Source organism: Pezoporus flaviventris, unplaced genomic scaffold (genome assembly GCF_033815535.1).
Source record: "Pezoporus flaviventris isolate CSIRO_AGI_PZ_B2104156 unplaced genomic scaffold, CSIRO_AGI_Pfla_v1 ptg000066l, whole genome shotgun sequence".
Taxonomy (NCBI): domain Eukaryota; kingdom Metazoa; phylum Chordata; class Aves; order Psittaciformes; family Psittacidae; genus Pezoporus; species Pezoporus flaviventris.
Window position 1 is genome coordinate 13,477,489 of NW_026892614.1, and position 22,923 is coordinate 13,500,411.

The following is a 22,923-nucleotide window of genomic DNA, read 5'->3' on the forward strand; positions in this document are numbered from 1 at the left end:
AAAAGTCCCTGTCAGGAAGGGTTCCAGGTCACTTTTTATTTTATTGCCTCTATTACTACTATTTAAGAGAAAACATTCATCATATAGAACTAAGTCTAGATGTCTCTGGTAGCTAAGTCATCAAGTTTCTACTGCTTGCTTTAAAATCTTCACAAGAGTACATGCAATCACTCTCACAAATGGTAATAGAGTAAAAGCTCTCAGGAAAATACTTCAGAAAATACAATGCATTATTCTTGCACTACCACATCAAATCACTAATTTCTTCTAGTTCCATAAATATGACCCATCTTTTAATCAAGATAACATTAAATTTTCATACTGGTTCACACTGCTTTCCTTACTACCTCCTACATTCTTTTGACACTGTTTACAACTCCCTTGCTTGCATCCACATTGATATCAGCTTTCGTATTTGTTATCTGTGCACTCAGACCTTGGCTTCTCAGTCACCTCAGGACTTCAACCATTTTCAGCAGTTCTGTTTACTGACATGTCCACTTCCAAATATATGTAGATTTTCTTCCTAAATTCTGTGCATGTTGAGACATTTTAGTCTTTATATCCTTTATTATATGTGCCTAATCCTCTTCATAATCTTCTATCTCACATGCAGCTCTATTTCAAAAGCACTCCTACTTCCTGTTATCTTAAATCTGTTCTTTCCATTTTCTTAAGACTCTTTAAGGAGATTAATCCTATGAGGCTTTGTGGGCTGGTATTGGTTGGCTTTTTGATTGTGAGTTTTTTTTTTTTGGGGAGGGGGGGTGTTAATATACATTAAAAACAATCCCCTCTAAATATAAATAGCCTATGTCTATTGCTCTGTTTATCTTCTTCCTCCTCTGTTTATATTACTCATCTCAACATCAAACCCTTCCAAAGCACTGCATGTCTCCCAAGGGTCAAGTTGCTTTAATCAGGATAGTCTGATGAACAGTATTTCCCTTCCACTCCCACTCTCCCATAACAGTCAACCTAAAAAAGATCTTGCCACAAAATCTGCCATGCTAGTTACCTTCATGACCACATAAAAAGTAATTAAAGATATTCAAAGTACTACTGGAAACAGCTATGTAAATAAAAAAGAGGAAGGAAAGAAAGTTTTTTAACAATAAAACACCACTTACTACAAGAATAAGGAAGTCAAAATAACAAAATTTAAAGTTGTTTCACTGTCAATAATGTAACTATGGAATTTACTATAGAATTACTTTGCAGAGTAAGCAAGTCACTGAGATTACAGAAGTCTGCTTCTAGCACATACATTTTTTCACTAGCCCAAGACATAGCTAATATTTTCCTAATAAAGATGCGCATGTGTCATTAAAAGAGCTTTGATTACAACATTACAAGAGTATCTTTGCCAAGACAATCTCTTACTCAAACATTAGAGTGCCTTCAAGAACAGCAAACAAAGCAAGCCTCAAAAATCAAGTGCAATTTGTACCTGCAGTACTGTAGAAAAGCAGCTTTCAGCAATTTAGTCTTATCTTCCTGTGCTACAAATTCTAGCCTACTGGTTATGTCAAATGCAGGACTCTGAAAATGAAAAGTAAAAACTTCAGCCAAAAGACAAATACTAATCTTCATTATGAAATGAAAATGATTTTTCTAAGTAGTAACAACATAGATTTAAAGTAAAAATGCCACTTAGAAGCAGTTGTGTTTAAGCCAAACATAAGCCCATAAGATAGATCTCAATGGAAATCACAGTGGTGTGACCTCAAGCATTCTAATAAACTTCACATAATCTGTAAAAAAAAAAAAAAAACAAAAAAACCCCAAACAAAATAAACCCCACCTTATGCCAACTTCTTTCACCAGTCAAATTTTTTATGATCATTATTTTACCATTTAAACCCAACATTTTTGACAGAATTTAGAAGGTATCTGCGAGCACTATCACCCACACAAGCAATCTAAGTATAGATAAATCTAACTAGAGATTAGTTCAGTAAGAAAAACAGTTCTACCTGAGCATACCACACACAAAGGTCTTCTACTAAAATACTAGTTAATAGCAACTCATTTTAAGGGTGGTTTAATTGGAATAAGGATTGAAACTCACTTATCACTTAGAAATATTCTCTAATTTATATTCTAACAACTTGCCTATTCTTCCCTCCCATTCCAGGGACATCTTGTCAACAAATTCCACATAAATTTTAAACTAAACATGTTTGATATAAACTAAACTTTAATAAACACACATTGCACAAAATATCAAAAATACTTTTATATATTTTAATAACATTATATTAGAATAAATATATACATCTCAAACAGGGAAGAAACAATATTCAGCCACTATCCTCAGCTTAACTTGCAAGATTTTCACAGCATAAAGGAACAGACACATATGACTGAAGAAACCATCCTGATTAAGAAGCGAGAAGGAAGTCTGAGTCTCTGCATAGCATTGTATCAGGCCTAGAGACATACAGTAATAAACCTACATGAAAAAAAATAAAAAGATTTCATAGAAATCTCAACTTCAAAACAAAGGAAAACCAAAAAGTTACCCAAACTGCCAGATATTGTAATACTTTCTGGGTTTTAAAAACTGCCGTCATTACAAGCATTTAAGTCTCCAATTAAAATAACTTTGTAACTTTAAAACTCAAAACAAGTCAGGATTTCCAAAGGGAAAATTCAAGCCTGCCCAAAAACCAATTCTGTGTCTACACTCAGTTTTCAGCCAGCCAAGGAAACAACCATTACCTCACTTCTCGGTCCAGCAACAGAACAGGACAGGGAATCTTCAAGGTCTTCTGGAAGCACAGAAATGTTTTCCCTGGACAAGATGGTAGTAAGTCCGCTTTTTTTGGCAAAGAAGATGGGGAGGCCAGTACAGGAACCCGCTCCTAAAATGCTATCTCCTAAGATTGGAGGAGGGGAGGAAGCACATAAATGCCATTTTAAGAACAACATGTAACAGTTTCATAGACAAATACTCAATTTTGTCTTGAACCAAAACAGTAACTGACAGCTCCACCTGACTTAAACTGCGGGCACTATTTGCTACTCATGCAAAGTTGTGCATGTTTGAAGAAAAAAAACAACCAACCAAAGAAAATAAACAAACAAAACCCAACAAAAACCAACCAACCAAAAAAACAAAACCAAAGCAACCCAAACCCTACCAAACAAAACCAATAAAAACCCCAAGATTCAAGTGGTTCAAACTCTCCCAAAGGAATCATGTGCACAAGCTACTCGAAAACACCTCTGAAGGTCAGGATGACAGAGACATCTGACACAGGCACCTAGTATGTATTTTAGGCTGAGCATTGACACCATGTTAACTTCAAAACAAACCTCAAAACCCACTCATAGTGAATGCTGGAAGAAAAAGAAAATGGGTGCAACCCCCTCTCTCCCCCAACCAGAACCCCCATCCTTTCATATATCAGAAGCAGATATCTACTTTATTTTCATTTGAAACAATGTGGAGTAAGTAACAACAATACTGGGTTATCGTATCAGAGCTTTCTCCATACACTCATGAGAAATTCCCATCTTGAAAAATTCAATAAAGAGAAAAAGGAGCATAAATATGACGTTGCTCGGAACAAAAATATTCTATTAGAAAGCATCAGCAAAATGTTACTGCTCCCCCCCCATTACCTTGTATGCCAAATATGATTTTCTCCTGTGGTAAAGAAATTCTTCCAGTTCCAGTGGAACAAGCAAACACTTCATTTTCCTTATAAAGGTAAGCAGCATGGCTAAAGTAATCTGGGACTACCAGACAGCATACCACTTCCTCTTCTGACTGAAAACATTACATATGAACAGTATCACATATAAAATCAAAACCCTAAACAAACATCTAACATTTTAAAGGCTGACATAAGTTGCCTGAATTTAATTTTTAACAAGATATGGATATAACTTTTATTACCTAAATGCCATTACAAGACAGAAGGGAGAGGGAGATGAGTGGAAGTTTACCAAAGAAAGTTAATGCCCAAGTTTGTGCTCTTTCTGCTGGAAGCATAAATGAGGTACACTCAGGACAATGAATGTGTCCTCCCCTCCCAGCAAGTCAGCAGTCTAGTGAGGACCAAAATACAGGCCTTTGTCCTGCTACTGAGTCTTAAAACAGTCTGGTATCTGTTCTCAATCAATTGCATGTGTATACCACAAAATTACTCTCTGGAAATTTTCACAGACAGAACAAAATTTAAATAAATCAGTAATAATCCAATGTTTAGACTTCTTTTTTTTGAGGCTTTATCTTATTCTTCCCAATGTAAAGCATAAACTTTACATACACTTACTATTAAACATTAAAAGATGCTAGTACGTATTTTCCTCAGAATACTATGAATACGTACTTCCAATAACCGTAAGACAGAGAACTTGTTTTTCCTTTACACAAAAATCTGATAGCTGATTTATTCTGAAATACTGTGTTCTCAACTCAGTTTCTGGGCCTTCACCTGCATACCTGAAAAGACGGATTATACTGTGTGACCTCCACAACAACATCATCAGACATCTGATAGCCTTTATCTTCTACTGTTATCAGAGTGTAGTAGACAAGACATGGACGATCTCCAGGATGCCATGCTGCAGCAAGTATCACCAGTCCATCACTATTCAACCACAGATATCAAACCATTGAGAGATGATCATTATGTATTTTACTGTTCAAACTCTACCACTTATATCTAAGTAGAACCACAAATATTTTCAATACTGCATTTCTTTTTGAAAGAGAAACTATTTGCTCTTTCAAGCTGTTTTATTAACAGCTTGAAATAGTATTTATACTGCAGTAGAAAACTGAATGAAGGCAGTTGTGATTTTATATAATTAAATACAAGAGATACTGAATTCTCTGCATTTGTTGGAACAAGTTACAATTGTTTACTTGCTCTGTTTGTATTATAAAGACAAAACAAATACCCAAACCTGATAAAATGACACTAAAAAAGTAAAAATAATTATTCTGTGGTAAATAATTTGCAATGCTAAAAGACATAATGGCAGCATGAAGTATACAGGATAACCTAACTAACCAATATGACGTGTTTATTTTCTCAACAGTGGCATTTCAGTAAAATTAAATTGCAATTACTAACAAAGTTTTTGCAAGAAAACAGAACATGTGTCACATTAATGTCAGTTACCAGATGCAAGCTTACTTCCTTACCGATTCTGTTGCAAATCCATATACTGTATATTTACTCCTCCTTTAATATCTTCATAGTTACTTTCAGAACCCTAAAAAACAATACATCTGACTTATAACTACATGAAAATAGGCTATTAAAGAAACACACAAGCCCTTTCCAGGTGAGCTGGCTCTTACCCAAATTGCATCTGTAATATGTTCTTTCAGGATCCTGTTGATATCCCAGCTGAGAATATAACGTTCTGACGAATCATCAATCTCCCATTTGTTTAGATTTGAACTTGTTAGCATATAAAAGCTTGATCTCTCTTTATCCCAAAGAACGCTAGAAATCTGTATTTAAAAAAAGAAAAAGCCAGAAAGGTTAAAGCACAGCCTTAATATTTGCATGCAACAATCTAAACCACTCTCAGTCTGCAAAAAACATCACTTCCTTGGGCAACCTATACAAGTTACATTACAAGCTGAGAGTATTAGAAAATTTCCAAGAGAAGTTTTATCTTACAGATAAAAGAACACTTATAGTGTTCTCTAAACACACCACAGGTGTTTTAAAAATTGGAAGAAAGTATGTTTCTCATCTGTGGAGCTCATTGGCAAAGCTCAACCCAATCGCCAAACTCTTGCCAACCCTTATGAGGAAAGTAAAATTACAGGTCACTGTTAGTTTCTTCAAGTATTAATGAGGCTATCATTAGAAAGAAGCAGGACTTTGAATCCTTGCATATTCCCCAGTAAGTATTACTTCTTTAAAGTTTCCTTTTATTTACATGTAAAGAGCAAGTAAGCTTTCTCCTTTACTAAGTATACAGATTTATTTGGTTTCTTTCTTACAAATGTCAAAGAAACATAAGTAACAAATGAGTGGAGTCTTGTCTTTTCATCATACATCTTTACTTTTTTTTTTCCTTTCTTAAACACCAAGGCTAGAAATGACAACAAAAATTAAAGCAGATTACTATATGAATGTTATTCAAGCTTACCACGGCATCATTTCCAGGAGACAATATACCCAGAAGAGAAGAAACCTTCCTACCAATTCCAGAAAACATGCCCTGACCTAGTGGTAGGGCATGCTGATGAATCTTGCCAGAAGTATCTGGTATCAATCGAACTAGCTGGCCGCTGGAAGATGATAAAATAAAGCTTCCTCCCTAACAAAGAGAAAAGGCAACTATATTAAAGGAAAAAGAAGAAAAAAAGAAGAGTACCACAATAAAATTGTTTCAGGAATGTAAGACAGAATCCCTTATGTCAGCTTGTAAGGATAAACACTAAACAAGAATCAGACACTATGCATCCATAGTACTTAAGAGCTAACAAAGAAAAAGTATTTTTCACATTAAAAGACCATTTAAATGATTTTTTCCCATTATTCTCTATGCTTGAATCACTGCCGTATACAACTCAAAGTATTCTTTTAAGTTTTAAATCATGTTTTTGAAAACATATGAAAACATATTTAATCAATCTCTAGAGGTACTACATTAAACCTTCGTTATGTGAAGTTATTAGTTAAATAATATCACTTGCACGTGTGCATTTAAAACCTGAAGTGCTATTAAGCATATTGTAACTTTTTTATATATAGATATATATATACACGATATAAATATATATCTCATCCTATCCTACAGGACACTAATCTAAATGAACTGTGTAACAAATCTTCTATGTCAAAAAAATTGTCAAACATCTGACTGGTACTCAGCACTGGCAGAGACTCATTTTCTTAGCATTGTATGACATTTTTATCCATGAAGTTCCATTTCAGTTTAACAACAGAACTAGTATCTCATGTAATCCTTGGAATCTAATGACGAAAAATACTGTTACCTTTGCAGTAAGAAAATGTGAAAAGTCTTGCGTGTTATGCAAAATAAGCACTAGACTGTAGGTGCTTTTATACTTTGTTCTGGAAGCAGACTTTTGCAAGGGCATCTCTTGCCTGCCCTAATGGGTGCATCCACCTTAGGACTTCAATTAGCATCAAGAGTCTGTTTCTGAAACTCATATCAGACAGCAGTCTGAGTGTACCAGCTCTACACCCTTTGAATCAAAGTAAACTGAAAGGTGGGTTCTGACCACTGACAGATGATCATTTCATGTAGCTAGGCTGCACCTAGATTAAAGTAACAACCCTGCATCCAAAATGACCAGTGTAGACAGTGACATTGCCTCATCACCAACTTTTTTACTTTACAGATCCTCAATTGCTCCCTATCACTACTTGCTAACAAAGACATAGTTTTCAGTCCCCCTAACACTAAGGCATTACAAAAATCCAGTTGCCTTCAATTCAAAACTGATCAAAGTTTCTATGGTAGAGGGAATGAACAAAGCCTGTTAGATGTACAACAATTTTCCAAGAAAATGAATGTTAAGGGCCTGGAAGTTGCTGAATTGTTTATCTGCACAGGAAATGGTCACAGAACAAAATCAAAAAGAAATTTAAAAAAACAGCAAAATTTTCATCATCATACTATACAAAAATGATGTTAAAAGTTAAATCTGCACAGTGATAGGATGACTATTTAAGTATGGTTGTCATACCAGTAATAATGCAGCTTTAGAACACTGATTGATTAATAACAGGATACTGCTATGAAAACAAAAAGTTCCTCTGGTTCTGAATTCACACTGATACCAATGTTTCATCTACAGGTGTAATAAGACCTTGCTCTCCTCATCTTGATGTCCAAAACTTGGGCAAAATTCTCTAATAGGGTAGATACATATTAGTGTTTCTTAACATCTTGAAACTCTTAAGAAATTCATCACGAAGATCATTGTCTTCAGATTAGGTTTACAAATATTTATGACATGCTGATGCCTTAAAATAATTTTTATAATACACGATATGAATAGATGTTGAAAAAGTCATGTGATAAAATGTAACTGAATTGATAAGTAGTTTTGAAGATAAAATACTGTAACACTGAATTGAGAGTTTTTCCACTCACACTGAATTGAGAGTTTTCCCCCATTTAGGCACATCAGCAGCAGAAAACACTTTCTAAGAACAATTCATAATATGCTTGTTCATTACTTTCTTACAGAAATCTCTTCAATTCTGATGAAGTAGTTCTCTGGTTTTGTGAAAGCAGACTTTCTACCACTGTAATTAACCGCAGTAGTAATACTGACACACCTCACAGGCTGAGGTACCAAACTGTTCCTGTTAAACACAAATTAAAGTAGTATTTTAATATAAATCATACTGTACTGTACCTTTACTGCTGTTAGAAAGCTGCACAGAGAGCCTCCAAAGTCTGTAAAAGTCTCTGTATATGAACCTTCATGAGCAATACTGGGCCAGTAGCGCACAGAACCTTCACTGGTAGCAACCATTACTGCCAGAGACTTGAAGGGAGAAAGTAATTAACAGAATAAAATAAACTAATCAGATTGCAGCTTTAAGTAAAACATGTGATTTTACATATCAAGATTGCAGGTAACAAACACACAAAAAAGTAATAAACCTACATAGATACACACTGACAAACCTAGAACTGAATCACAATATTATTCTGTAGTATAGCTTAGTATCTGCAGGAACTGCTGCTTATTTTGCTAACTATATTTTCAGCTGGTTCTTGTTCCTGATAATTCAGGGTCTGCTACTGAAATGCAAACAAAACTCACAGTTGCAAGACAGGAAAAAGCTTCTGGAGAATTCCAGGTGCCAAGAATTATAAGCAACCATGGCAGACTTGAAATGCAGACTGTAATTTAACACAGAAACTGCTCAAGTGTCATTAAAAGAAACATTAAATCATATGTTGGCTCTTCTCTTCGTAAGACCTAAGCTCACAGTATGCCTGCATTGAGGCTTCTGACTCAGGAAATCAGATACCAAATTCAAAGAATGAAGCAAGAGACTGTTGAACTAGAGACTTAGAAAACACTGTATCTATTCTACTGGTTGGTAAGAAAAATTGCAGAACAATAGAAAAACTGTAGGAGCCCTTACTGAGCTCCTTGGAGTTTTCTAACTATATTCTAACAGCAATATTTCTACTTCACTTTATAAAATCATAATATCCATGCGTATCAGCATAATATCATGCAATATCAGCTCACAAGCTGAAGAAAAATTAAACAATTTTAAAACTTGGTTTAGGTGTATTACTTGCTCTTAAACTTCTTTGAGTATGATTAAGTCATAGAGCATTTAGAGCTTTATGAGCTAATCACAAGATACTAAGACTGCTTTTCATCATCTAGAAGTGTAACATAGTAAGTCAAAAGAAAACATCCAATTACATATTCTGTGCTGCTTCTCCCTTCCAAAGACAACTGCTTATCCAGTTTTATTACAGCACCAGACATATTAACTGAAAACTACACCCAAGCTGAAAATGAGAGCTTCTTTCCTTCATGAATGATAGAAACAGACACATTAACATACTTTCAGAAGACTTAACGGATCTTCAAACTTCACTTTCTAGCACAGTAATGTTACAAAAAGTCACTCAGGAAAGCAACCAGTCAACACAGATTAAATCATCTATCCTCCCCGTGCCAGCTTCCTTATAAAGGCCAGCCAAGGGAGGGTGCTTCTTATCCATGTGTACTCACAATTAAACCACCGATGATTTTTTCCAGCCAGTATGCATTTAAATTGCACTTGCTTTGGCTGATTGCCCTCGTGTTTATTGTTAGCACAATATTTTTCTGTTTACTGTACTTTTGTGTGTTACAAAAGCACAAGCAATCCTTAGGAAAACGCTTACTTCATCTGATCCTATCACATGTAAATAACGTAACTTGAAAAGACCAGTATTTTGTTTATTTGATTTTTATTGCTTTTTTATTTTTATTTTATATTTATTGCACACTATCAATCCAGACCTTTTGAGACTATATAGCAGGTATTACAGACCACCAAATGCAGTTGTCAAATAAGTACTTGATAAAATTGGATATATTCAAAGGTACTCAGAGTATTTTTAAACACTAAAATATAAAAATTGATCACCTGCAGAGAAGGCACATCACCTGAGGAACCGAGACAAGATATAGCTGCTAAACTAGAACTCCACTGGAAGTCACTGGGTGGCAGCTGTAGTTCCTTGCACAGAGATAACTGTAAGAATGGAAGGAATGCCATAATAAATGAGACTGGAAAAACTTATTCCTCTGCTACAAATAGTTTAGAGGTTTTGACCCTTTAAAAAATTAATTTTCAACTAGCCCAGACAATGTGTAAAGAAACCAAAATAGCACAAGGCATTTTCAGCAAGGTTGTTACAACCACCAAACAGCTAAAACCCACCTACTTGTACATTTTCAATCACTCTTTTTCTTTAGTTATTTCTGAATGTTTCTCACAACACTATAAAACTGAATTATTTCTTGACCATTCCTTAATATAATACGCTAACGTGGCAGCAAAACAAAACTAAACTAGAAGTGCTTGAGAAAGGTCAGTAGGTACTAACAGAGTGGAGAGGGTAAACGCTCCTCCCTTTCCCCTTCCCTCCTCAAATTAAAAAATCATAAAGATTTTAACCCCTTGAAGAATCTCTACAAGTACTAGAATGCTTAGGCCTGACAAGCCACTGTAGAGTGTAGAATCTATGTAATTAATGTATGTTGCACTAATTGAAAGACACTGATTTTGCAACTACAGTTTTCCTCTAACAGTTCTTGCTATTCACTGAAATGTTGTTGAAACATTGCCCAGAGGGGAAAAATAATAACACTGCCATAAGAAATCCAGATGAAACGTAAATTCTGCACAGGTGAAACTGTTTTTTTGACAAGCTGAAAATCAGTCCCAGAATAATCTAAACCAATCTGTAACATATCAACCGTTTTTTAGCTCTTAAAATATGCTTTATCAAGTCTATCTAACATGAGACACGCTTATTAAAATGCTAAGAATTAACCCTAGTGTTAAGGTGACAAAAATTAAGAAAGCAATATAAAAATGTTAAGCTTCCTCAAAAGCTGGAGTTTCAGTTACTCCAGTTGTTAGTATGACTTCATGCCAACCCTGCTGCTTTTGGGGGAAACCAAACTCCAATTTATAAAGAAACTCTTGCTTTAAAAAAGACCACAACTGAATAGTTTTTCGACTAGCATAAACACAGAAGTTTTTCCATCTTGATCATCCAGTTACCTTAGCTACTGGAGACTGACCAATCTTCCAAACAATCAGCCTCTCTTTATGGACTAGCCAGGCCCATCCACTTTCATCCACTTGAACACTCAGCTGGTCATCAGCTACATGAAAAGTAATTTTCGTAAAGGATTCATATTTTAAAAACATAGCAGAGTAATCTTAAAAGCAATAAACTTTCATTCTCATATGAAAATAAGAAATATATTTTATATTAGATTAAATTCCATGTTAGAATTTCCACGTTTTTGACCAAGAGAACAAATTACTACACAGTTTAAAAATCCATTTGACAAATGCCCAGTTTTTGAAAGTGAAAAGCAAGGCAATTCTAGAAGCTATTTCTGTCAATTTACAGCAGATTGTAATAGCTTTGTGAATTGGTCAGCAATTTTAAAGATTATTTCTAATATACACATTTTTGGTTCCTCTTATACATACTATGAAAACTCAGCCACAGGGAAAAACTACTTAGGAGACCAACTTCTTGAACTCTGGGAAATGTCTGTATCACTGGGGCTTTTAGAAGTGGTAACAAATGGGGACTGAAAATGAATTTAAAAAAACAGAGCAAACTACTACTGGCTTTCTTTATAACCCTGGATTTTACCGTACATTGGTTAAGACCTGAAGGATATTTACATGCATCCATACTCACATGGGTGTTATTACAATTATAGCTACCTAGTTAACCAAACTGGATTCAAACCTAGGCACAAACATTTCAGTTTCCACGGAAAAGTCAGCATTTAAATAACATCAACAACACATTAACACTTCTCTCACCTGTCAATTTTCATGAGAAAAATAACAGATAAAATCAGTTCTTACCATCAGCTTTCTTCAGGGCTTCCATAACCTTAACAGGCAGAGAGGATCCAAACCCCTTAACATCATAGTTAATAGTCTCACTTGCTGAAGGGAGCTGGATAACTCTGGTAGGAGTTGCTCTTAAAACAAAAAGTTACTTTTTAATTGTTTCTTCATCAGTTTCAACAGACATTTATGTCATTAGTATCTGTTTAGAAATAGATGTGATGAAATGGGTTTATGTAAAATAAACATGCTTCCTCTGGGAGCACCATCTAAAGCAGTAACTTGGTGACCTCCTTACAAGTTGTGAGCTGTCATTAAATTCCTTTATTTTTTAAGGAACTGATTTTTGAATATGCATTCCTCCACCAGCAACACAATTACTGTTCAACTTCTTTGCAGCTGGTGCAGTGCTGTGTTTTCCGTACCACAGCATGTCATGCCCAGTATAGAAACCAGGGGAAGTTACCCAAAAGGCCCAGACTGCTACTCAAGGTTGGACTGGGTATCGGTCAGTGGGTGGTGTGCAATTGTATTGTGCATCATTTGTGTTTATTGTTTTATTTTCCTTTTCCCCTTTTAGTTTTATATTCGCCTTGTTATTTCCCTTATCATTATTATTATTGGTGGTAGCAGTAGTGGTTTGTGTTATACCTTACTTACTGGCCTGTTCTTAACCAATGGGAGTTATTCTTTTGGTTCTCCTCGCCACCCCTCCAGGACCAGGGTGGGGGGAAGAAGGGAGAGTGAGTTACTGGCTAGGCTTAAACCACAATAACCCTGTACAGGTTGTTGAAAGCAAGAGCTTTCAGGCAGACCCCTCTCATTAGGCTCATTTAGGAGCATGCCTTAATACACTGAGACACAAGACCAACAGAGTCTAATTGCTACACGTTACTAAATAACATTTTTTCCTATCCTTTCACTCTGTAAGGTTGAACCATTTTATCTAACTAAAAGTCTTTGTGTCTGCATCTGGCTTTTGGTTGCGTTCGTAAGACTCAAGGAAGAGATTCTGATGGCAAGCACTTCAACACTTGGTGATTTTATTTTTTTTTTCTAATGATGACACTTTTTTAATCACTAGTCTCATTTTCCATTAGGTCTCTCAGTCACTAGCAGTACTTTAGCAAAGAGCAAGCCTGTTCAGATCCTCAGTTAACAGCACCCCAGCCGTGTATGGCAGGCTCTTTCCTCAGGCAAAGAAAAAGCCAGCCACCCCTGAGGAGCGAGGAACCTGACGGGAGCTGCAGTCAACCCACTCCGCACCGGAGCACCACCATGGGATACGGGGAGGCCGCGGCTGGTCCCTGTGGAAAGGGTGGCCGAGGAAGAGCTCGGGAGACACGCCTCTCCCCTCAGTGGGCCGGGAGGCGGCTGCATAGTGGGCAAGCCCTGACCTCAGAGCTTTCCCCTTTTCCCCTGAGGAGAACACACGCCGGTTTCGGCCGGCGGAACTCACCGGGCAGAGAGGGAGCCGCTCCTCCGCGCCACCGGGGAAAACAGCACCGGGGAGCTGGCTACCGCCACGGCGGGCAGGTTCTTCCTGCCGCCCGGGCGGGAGAGTGGGCTGGGGGCGGCGCTGCCGAGGTTCCTGCGGGCCGACCCGCCGGGGGTCCGCGGGGAGGCGGGAGCCGAAGGGAACATGACTACAGCTACGGCTGTGGGAAGAAGAGCGGCACGAAACCGCGCTCCCGCCGGACGCCCGGTAACTGCGTCCTTCCGGGGCGGAGCGCAGCGCGGCCCCTGCCACGGAGCGGCGGAAACCCCGTGCCAGCTGTCCTCACACCCTGGGGGCTATCTTTGAGGTTAAGCCGGTAGCTCCATTTGAGAACCGTTTTTCACTGAATTCAGCAAGTTTTGGTGCTAACCAACTCAAGCAGATACACTCAAAAACTGCTGTTGAAAGACCATTGCAAACTGCTCTTCGGCACTTCTGGAAACAGGTTTTCCACTAACATGAGATGCCTAATCTTTAAAATAGCCTGTGCTTGTCCCCAAATTTCTAATAAAAGACCCCTAAAACCACACAAAATATTCCATGCAAACCTTGGTATGTTTTACATTTATGATATATTAACATTTATTACATTTTTTACATATATTATTTACCTTTATGATAAACACCAGTCATGCACTACAACTATTCAATGGTACAGAATTTTTTAGTTACCCTTTTATAAAGGGGAACTAAATTTTCTCATGGTAAGAAAAAACTGCATTGGTTTGTATGAAAAATGTCCTTCAGAAAGTACATGTGTACTTTCTACTTGGGGAATATATACTATCAATTAAGTTAATTAGTCAAGATAGAAGTAGCTAAAACTACCCATCGTTTTCAAAAAATACATTCTTTGATTAAAAAGACTTACGACTACTAAGCTTTCTATGTGGACAGTGGTCCAATATGACTGAACTTGAAATGGAGATAAACTTGAACTGCTTCATCTGGCAATATTGAAGTATGAGTACCTGACTGTTTCCACACTTTTAACTTCATAGAATCATAGAATAGTTAGGGTTGGAAAGGACCTTAAGATCATCAAGTTCCAACCCCCCTGCCATGGGCAGGGACTCCTCACAAAAAACCATGCCACCCAAGGCTCTGTCCAACCTGGCCTTTAACACTGCCAGGGATGGAACATTTCACAACTTTCTTGAGCAACCCATTCCAGTGCCTCACCACCCTCACAGTAAAGAACTTCCTCATATCCAATCTAAACTTCCCCTGTTTAAGTTTTAACCTGTTACCCCCTGGTCCTGTCACTACAGTCCCTAATGAAGAGTCCCTCCCCAGCATCCTTATAGGCCCCCTTCAGACACTGGAAGGCTGCTATGAGGTCTCCACGCAGCCTTCTCTTCTCCAGGCTGAACAGCCCCAATTTTCTCAGCCTGTCTTCATACGGGAGGTGCTCAACTCCCCTGATCATGGACTTCTCTGGACTTGTTCCAACAGTTCCATGTCCTTTTTATGTTGAGGACACCAGAACTGCACACAATACTCCAGGTGAGGTCTCACGAGAGCAGAGTAGAGGAGCAGGATCACCTCCTTCAACCTGCTGGTCACGCTCCTTTTGATGCAGCCCAAGAGATGGCTGGCTTTCTGGGCTGCGAGCACACACTGAAGCTGGCTCATGTTCATTTTCTCATCGACCAACACCCCAAGTCCTTCTCCGCAGGGCTGCTCTAAATCTCTTCTCTGCCCAACCTGTAGCTGTGCCTGGGATTGCTCTGACCCAGGTGTAGGACCTTGTACTTGGTTTGGTTGAACTTCATATGGTTGGCATCATTCCACCTCACAAGCATGTCAAGGTCCCTCTGGATGGCATTCCTTCCCTCCAGCGTATCAACCGAACCACACAGCTTGGTGTCATCGGCAAACTTGCTGAGGGTGCACTCAATCCCACTGTCCATGTCACTGACAAAGATGTTGAACAACACCGGTCCCAACACCGATCCCTGAGGAACACCGCTCGTTACTGGTCTCCAGCTGGACACTGAGCCATTGACCACAACTTTTTGTCTATAGAGTGCTTCATCCAGAGTCCTCCTGATCAGGCAGTCTGTAGCAGACCCCCACAGTAATGTTCCCCATCACTGTTCTCCCTTTGACCCTGACCCACAAGCTCTCTGTTGACTGATCACCTGTCCCCAGACATAGTTCCATACTCTCCAGCCTATCACTGATGTAAATAGCAAGTCCCCCTCCCTGTCTGCCTGGCCTGTCTTTCCTGTCTGCAACCTTCCATTCCAACACTCCAGTCACAGGAGCCATCCCACCATGTTTCTGTAATGCCAATGATATCACATCCTTGTAGCCATGCACAGATCTGTAATTCCTCTTGTTTATTCCCCATATTATGGGCATTTGTATACAGGCATCTGAGCTGAGCTCCAAATGAAGCCGGCTCATTGGCTGGAGTGTCTGGAATATCTCTACATTGCTCCTAGCATTTATTATAGGCGCTGGCAAGTGACTGGGAGTGCTGGGATGGAATGATGCCCCCTCCCCCAACACATCTAGTTTAAAGCATCCTTGACCAGTCTGGCAAGCCTCCTACCAAAGTAGCAAGACCAGCTCCACCAGACTCCAGTAGACCTGGCCTCCCAGATTGAGTCCCATGTTCTGAATAACCAGACCCCTGACTATGGCACCACTGTTCTCACCATTTATTAACCTGCGAAATCCACCTGGCCTCTTCAGGGTCCTCCCCTTTGACCTGGAAGATTGATGAAAAAACTGTCTGAGCCCCAGAGCCCCTAACCCACCTCTGCCAGGGCTCTGTAGTCCTTCGTAATGTTCTCCAGGCTACTGCTGTCTATGTCACTGGCACCCACATGGACCACAGGGAGTGGGTAACAGTCAGCAGGATTTACTAGACCAGGGAGCCTCTCAGCAGCATCCCTGATCCAAGCCCCTGGTAGACACCACACCTCCTCAAGACTGGGTGAGGCCGACAGATGGATGCCTCTGTGCCTTTCAAAGTAGAGTCCCCTATTATTATGACCCGCCACTTCCTCCTGGTGGCACCAGTAGTGATGCTCTTTACTGGTGCATCAGCAGGATGTTCATTCAGTACAGCATGCGTTTCCTTGGTAGCCCCCTGCAGAGCTGTGAAGTGGTTCTGGGTGGGGATGTCAGATTTTGAAGGAAGCCCCTTCCTTTAGTTGTCCTCTTCCTTTTTTTTTGTTTTGTTTTTTTGTGTGTTTTTTTTTTACTTTTTGTTTTTGTTTTGTTACTAGCTCCCCGGATTACTGCCGTCCTCCTTTTCTGTATGTGCTGTGATGGACGCCTGTGGGCCCTGCACAGTCTGGGCCTTACAAGCAGTCCAGCGCCCTCAGCTTCCCTGACATCTTTCAGGCTATAGACAGCGTCCCGCACCTCAGCCCCTGATGGGGTAGGACCTCCACCAGGGCGCACCGGGTGCAGCCCTGCCCATTGTGCACCCTCGCCTCACCAGACCGGTGCAAGCACTTCCTGCACCCCGAGCTCTGCGCTGCAGCCTCCCCGCTCCTCGGCTCTGTCTGTGCCGATGCTGCCACCGCCGGGGCAGCTAAAGCAGAGCTCCTAGAGCTGGCCTCGCCCTGACGCGAGCGCTCCCTACCCGGCTCGCTCCCCACTTGCGCTGCCGGCGCCAACTTCCGCGCCAAGCACTGTTCCCGCGCTCCCTGGGGCGGGCTTTAGCGGGTCAGGGCGGGGCCGTCCCTCCTCGCTTCAGCGGCCCTGCCGGCTTCCGGGCAAGGCCTGTCGGGGGCTCGAGGCTCCCTCGGTGGCTCTCGCAGCTCAGAACTGAGGCTCCTGGACGCGGTTTTTCCCCGTGCTCCGGGGTTGAGGGCACCTCTCTGGAGCTGTGCACCGCGGCAAATGACCTTTTCTTTGATTTACGGTAAAAGCAAAATATGAACATTTAGTGGAGTATCAGTACACCGTTACACTAATGTAGTGTCCTTCTGCATAGCCTTCTCTATTACGCTCCCTGCAGCAATGCTAATTCATCACGTTATTGTTTTATCAAACAAAATAGAAAGTGCACACACAAGCAAATGGGGAAAAACTGAGTAAAATGCAAGCTGCCATCCACATTTCCCAACATCCATGAACAGTGACACTCACTTTAAAAACAGAAAACTCCACATCTCATTTCTAAAATACGCAAGATGATGCAGCATGAGCAGTCAGTTTGTGCTGTGTGACTCCTGTACATACACTTTAATACACTTCCTCAGGGAATTACTTGGCTTCCTTTTGCTGTCCCAGCCCCATGTAAAAAGCTCCATCTTCAGGTGGAAGATACAACTCAATCTTTAAATCTCATTTTCAACACAAATAGTTTATGCTGATACTGGTTAGAGACTTAACCAGTTCTTCAGCTTGGACTCATGTGGTATTTGTTTTTCACATGAAAAGGTGAATGTCCAGCAGGCAATTCTGACAATACTAGTGGGGTCTTGAACTACCAGAAGGGAAATAGTGGGCTTATATTATAGCCACAACTTCAAAATATACAGGATTGATACTGCTGCTGCTTTTTATTTATTGATTGATGAATTAAACAGTGTAGAAAACACTGCTTTGATAGACTAGCCACAAATAACTGCTTACCTAGTCAGAAAGATTAGTTTGAAAGGATAGTAGCCAGCTCTATTATGAATTCTCATTAATTGGTGGAGTATGTCTTGGAAGACTATGGAGACGTTTAAACAAAGATGTGTATAAAAGATCACTACCATTTTCTTCTTCATAGGTTAAGAAACGTAATGTCTTGCTCATCAGAATACAGAGGTCCCTAATAGGTCAGGGTACGAATCTATTGGATCATTGCATCATGAGTTTAGGACCCCGTAAGCAACCAGAGACAATTCTCCCCATTCAAGACAGCTGGAAATCTGCTGAAACAGTGGCAATACACCAACAGTTTCCACCTTAGACAGGGAGTTCTTCAACTCTAGTAACAAAAATAATGCAATACTTGATTTTTCTTCTCTTTCCTCACACCTTTTTTCTCACTAAGCTAGCTACAGTTCAAAATGAAACCATATCCAGAGTTGGCTAGCGCTGCTGTGGAAGCATACAGCATGCCATGTGCACACACCACATACATTACACACATATAAACCACAAATCTGAAACTGTCCATCAAAGCTTTCTATTTGCAGATGACTACAAACTTTGTTTCCTCACCTTGTTGAGGTCTGTGGTTTGTTCCAAGGAGTAGAGTGACTCTAAACTGAACAAAGTCTGTTTACCAGTGTACGTGTTATGACAGACATTCACCTTGCTGTGGACTAGAGCTTTTCCATAGCTTTTCACACTTTTCTGTGGATTGCAGGGCCTGCCAGAACAACTAATAAACAAAAGACATAAAACAGCCAGAAAACGACATAGTCACTCAGTTCAGCTGCAAGTAATTCCTGTAACCTGTGTAAACACATGAATCAAGGCTCACTGCATCTCACGTAAGGAAAGAGTACGAGTAAGGATTAAAGTTGATCCCCTCTAAATCCATTCTAAAACTTGGTAGTCAACACTGAAACAGAACATTGGGTCAGTGGTATTTCTGGCATATCTTTAGCACAGTATCTGCTTCTAGTAAAACTAATATCAGAAGATAAAATTACATTTGGGTGTATTTCATTGATTTTATTTTCATTCCTTAGCACAGGGATCTCTAGTGTTTTCACTATGTGCTACAAAGTGCCATAAATGGCACATTAGATAAACAGGTTTAGCTTGCCCTACAGTAGATATCTCACCTATTGCTAATAAAATTTTCCAGCAACAAGTTTTCCTAGCATAGATTAGTTTTAATGTGACTGGAAAGTGTCTCGCTTTTTTTTTTTTTTTTAAACTACCTGGTGGGGTTTTGCATCTTCAGAAAGTCTAGAGAGACTCTATTGGAAGAGATTCTTAAATTAGAAACACAAAGCCTACGCTTTCCTGCCAAATGTACCCTCCTGCAGTTACTCAGATTAATGTAATGCTATTATTTTACTAGCTATCCTTGAGAAGGCAGTTTAGTAGTTGTCCCTAGTAAAGCAGTTATGCAAAACCTGGGATTTCTACCAATGAAAACTTAAGTAACAGTGAAAAAACTTACACATGCCTTAGGAAAAAAAACTTATATATGTATGAGTGTGTTCTTTTGGATATCATCTTAGAAAGGAAGTGAAACTAAAGAACTGGGAAAATGGAGAAGGGAACAAAATGCATGCAAATTTTAGCTTTTCCTATGCTGAAAATATACTAATACACTTCCTTTGTCCTTATATATAAAGTCAGGTAGGATTTTTGTTTGGTTGCCTTTTCTCGTTTGTTTTTGTTGGAGTTTTGTTTTAAAGAACTCTCTTCCAACTTATGCTTCCATACTCTCTGTGTTCTCATGTGTAATTCTCCACAGCGACTGTAGATGGGGATCATAATCAACTTTCACATTTCAGAACAAAATGGTAACAAAGGACAGTGCAGTGGTGAAGTCAGAAATTTCAGAGTACATTTGTGTCGTGCATTTTCAGACTACTGACAAGCACAGAAAAATTCCTTGAAATGGGAAGAGAATGATATGAAAATGATAAGATTGTCATTTAATTACCCTTAAAATACCCAATGCAGCACACCAACATACAGGGCATTACAGCAAACAAGATTCTAAATGGTCTCAACAAAAAGCAGAAAAATCTATATGCTGAAATTATCTCAATATGTAGACATTTAAAAAAGTTGCAATAATTATTAAAAAGCTTTCAATAAAAAGTTTAAACACATTTAAGTTTCAAAAGAATATTTTGTACATTTTGGAAAAATATAACATTTACTTTACATAAGTGAAACATAAGTTATATTCTTTGTAGTTTGTAAGCTTCCATTATTCATATATTCTCTCATACATTTTCTTTTAATACACCCTTTTCTCTGGGTTGTAAATCTAATGCAAACACATCACTATTCTGAAGAAAAGCTTGTTTCTGCATTAGTTTCCTGAAAAGTCCATTTGGATTTGCAAGTAGTTCATCATGTTTTCCACATTCAAGAATTTTGCCCTTGCCAAGAACTGCAACAAAATCAGCGTTCTGAATAGTCGACAGACGATGAGCAATAATTAGGACTGTCCTCCCTTCCATCAGCCGGTCTAGAGCTTCTTGCACTAGATACTCATTCTCAGCATCCAAAGCACTAGTAAGAAACAGAAAGTGGGGAGGGGAGAGAGGAGGGTATCTGTTATTTTCAGACACATTAGTTGTGCATGCATTAGGCTTATCTTGCTAAAACTGCAAACCCTTGCTATTATTGGTGAATACAAATCAAAGGAACTGAAGGCAAGTTTTGTGAATATGCTTAGAGCATGCATCCAAGTTACCGGCATTACATTCTCATATGCAAATATATGCATGGAGAAATAACAGTAAAAAAAAAGTTATGCTGCAGTGTAAGCATCTCTCACGCTAAGATCTTCATTCAAACTAAAGATACAAAAAAGCCTGAAGTAGATGATTCAAAATCAAGTTACATACTACATATTTAGCTCCATCAAAAATTACAACACAGTGTGCCAGCTATCCTTTCCATGTGGCATAAGCAGCTTTTATCACACGTCTCCTAACCAATTCACACATTCTAGAAAGCACATTCTTGTGGGCAGACAAAAATAAGGGGCTCGATAATTTGTGCAAGGGCATGCAGAGAAAGAAAGAATAGAGAACACCTCCCAAATGTGACTTTTGCAGGTAAGTAATTTCTAAGTTTCTAATTATTTTCTTTTTTACCTTGTTGCTTCATCTAACAGAAGAATTTTAGGATTCTGAAGAAGAAAGGAAAATTGGTTATAATAACAACTAGACAAGATCTGCGTATTTATATCAATAGAAAACAGCATTCATACAGCTTAAAACTCCAAGTAAATGTACTTACTTCATCAAGAGAACTGAGTGTCATTCAAAGTATTACTTTTAAGAAGTCTAAATACTAAGAGGACAAAACAGAAACAACACTCTTCCATCCTCCAATTTTCCAAACTGAAGTAACGGAATACTATTACCTGGTACTATTTGAAAGATTACAAACTAAAGGTGGGATATGATTTTTAATGCATATTTGGCAGCACTGCAGTCAGAAATTCAATTTCCTATTTACTGCTCCTCTGTGGATCTTTTGCAGAGGCTCAGCTACTCTCTGCTTGCAGTCTGCTATATGTAACTGTCTAGTAACAAGAAATAGCAAAGACCTACCAATAAGCAGTATTTCACCACAGATGAAATACATAGTACTTAAGTACCAGCATTTAAGAACTCTTCCTAATTCAATAAAATAATAAAACCAAACAAAAAATGCCAACACTCAAATCCCTAAGAAGCTTCTTCTGAATTACAGTACATACTCCAAACTTCCTTGATAAAGTTGAGAGTAAAGGTTTAGACTTTATCTGGAAGAGAGGGGACTCCACTGCACTCCCAATCACATATGTATCAACTACTCAATTCTTACAACCTTCTTTTTTCCTCCCAGATAAAAGTCTCTACCCCCATGAACTGTACTTGACATGAAAGGCAATCAGCTTTTCAGCATTTATGGTAGAAGAGAACTGGCATAATGAGGAATTCCTAGTAATCTAGCAGAACTGGTCATGCTAAAATGCTGGAGAGACCTATGCAGCTTAATGTAAATGTAAGCTGGGTTGAGCAAGGGCCAGAACTTCCAGCTGAGCATCAGCACCAAACTGCCTCCTGCAAGCGGCCCCATGGCTGTCCCTGAACCACACTCCATGTCCTTCTAATCCTCAGAAGTCTCCTCAAATTCATGCAGCACAGAGCCTGCCCCAAAACCAGATCAAGGCCAACCCTTGAAGGAATAAATGTGCCCGAAACAGTTGTCTTGAAATCCAGACCAGCTCCCCTCAAAGCCAAGACAGGGCATCTATACAGCTAGTAAGTTGCAACTGAGAAAAATCAACCTAGGAGCAGTTCAGATCTGAACACAGGGACAGAAGTGTCATATATGAGTTTATTAGCACCACATTTCTCAAGTCTTCCTTCATCCTTGACCTGGCCTTCTGAAAGTGACCCCATTATACAATGATTTACTATCGGTCTTGGCAACAACTATCAAAAAGATAGGAAGAAGCACTTAACATAAGAAAATTCTTTAGTTAATCCACTCAACCCTTTTAAACTTCCTCATTGATGTAAAAGATATAATTTTCTTTTTAAAAATGTTTTTTCACCTTTCCCATTGAAAGACTGCCTCTTTTTTAACCCTTTCCACCTCCCAACAGAGCAGTTAAATAGCTGCCTTACCTTGAGCAGAGCTCGAGCTATTGCAATTCGTTGTTTCTGTCCACCTGGG

At 39.0% G+C, this 22,923-nt stretch overlaps 2 protein-coding genes across 4 annotated transcripts in view; both read right to left on the reverse strand.

Moving 5' to 3' along the window:
- Positions 1 to 13,816, reverse strand: part of NUP133 (nucleoporin 133) — a 32,059-nt gene extending 18,243 nt beyond the window's left edge. The window contains exons 1-12 of one of the 2 annotated variants that reach the window (XM_061471289.1): positions 13,549 to 13,816; positions 12,105 to 12,223; positions 11,274 to 11,377; positions 10,128 to 10,235; positions 8,378 to 8,509; positions 6,130 to 6,300; positions 5,324 to 5,479; positions 5,165 to 5,235; positions 4,457 to 4,604; positions 3,631 to 3,778; positions 2,725 to 2,882; positions 1,451 to 1,542 (exon numbers count right to left, since the gene is read on the reverse strand). In XM_061471289.1, the coding sequence (XP_061327273.1) occupies positions 1,451 to 1,542; positions 2,725 to 2,882; positions 3,631 to 3,778; positions 4,457 to 4,604; positions 5,165 to 5,235; positions 5,324 to 5,479; positions 6,130 to 6,300; positions 8,378 to 8,509; positions 10,128 to 10,235; positions 11,274 to 11,377; positions 12,105 to 12,223; positions 13,549 to 13,733 (1,592 nt within the window). In that variant the 5' untranslated portion in view covers positions 13,734 to 13,816. The remainder of the gene's footprint in view (positions 1 to 1,450; positions 1,543 to 2,724; positions 2,883 to 3,630; positions 3,779 to 4,456; positions 4,605 to 5,164; positions 5,236 to 5,323; positions 5,480 to 6,129; positions 6,301 to 8,377; positions 8,510 to 10,127; positions 10,236 to 11,273; positions 11,378 to 12,104; positions 12,224 to 13,548) is intronic. The other variant, XM_061471288.1, reaches the window with a different exon arrangement.
- Positions 13,817 to 20,063: 6,247 nt separating this feature from the next.
- Positions 20,064 to 22,923, reverse strand: part of LOC133278478 (TAF5-like RNA polymerase II p300/CBP-associated factor-associated factor 65 kDa subunit 5L) — a 50,977-nt gene continuing 48,117 nt past the window's right edge. Inside the window, exons 15-17 of one of the 2 annotated variants that reach the window (XM_061471283.1) lie at positions 22,875 to 22,918; positions 21,348 to 21,382; positions 20,064 to 20,757 (exon numbers count right to left, since the gene is read on the reverse strand). In XM_061471283.1, the coding sequence (XP_061327267.1) occupies positions 20,466 to 20,757; positions 21,348 to 21,382; positions 22,875 to 22,918 (371 nt within the window). In that variant the 3' untranslated portion in view covers positions 20,064 to 20,465. The remainder of the gene's footprint in view (positions 20,758 to 21,347; positions 21,383 to 22,874; positions 22,919 to 22,923) is intronic. The other variant, XR_009746570.1, reaches the window with a different exon arrangement.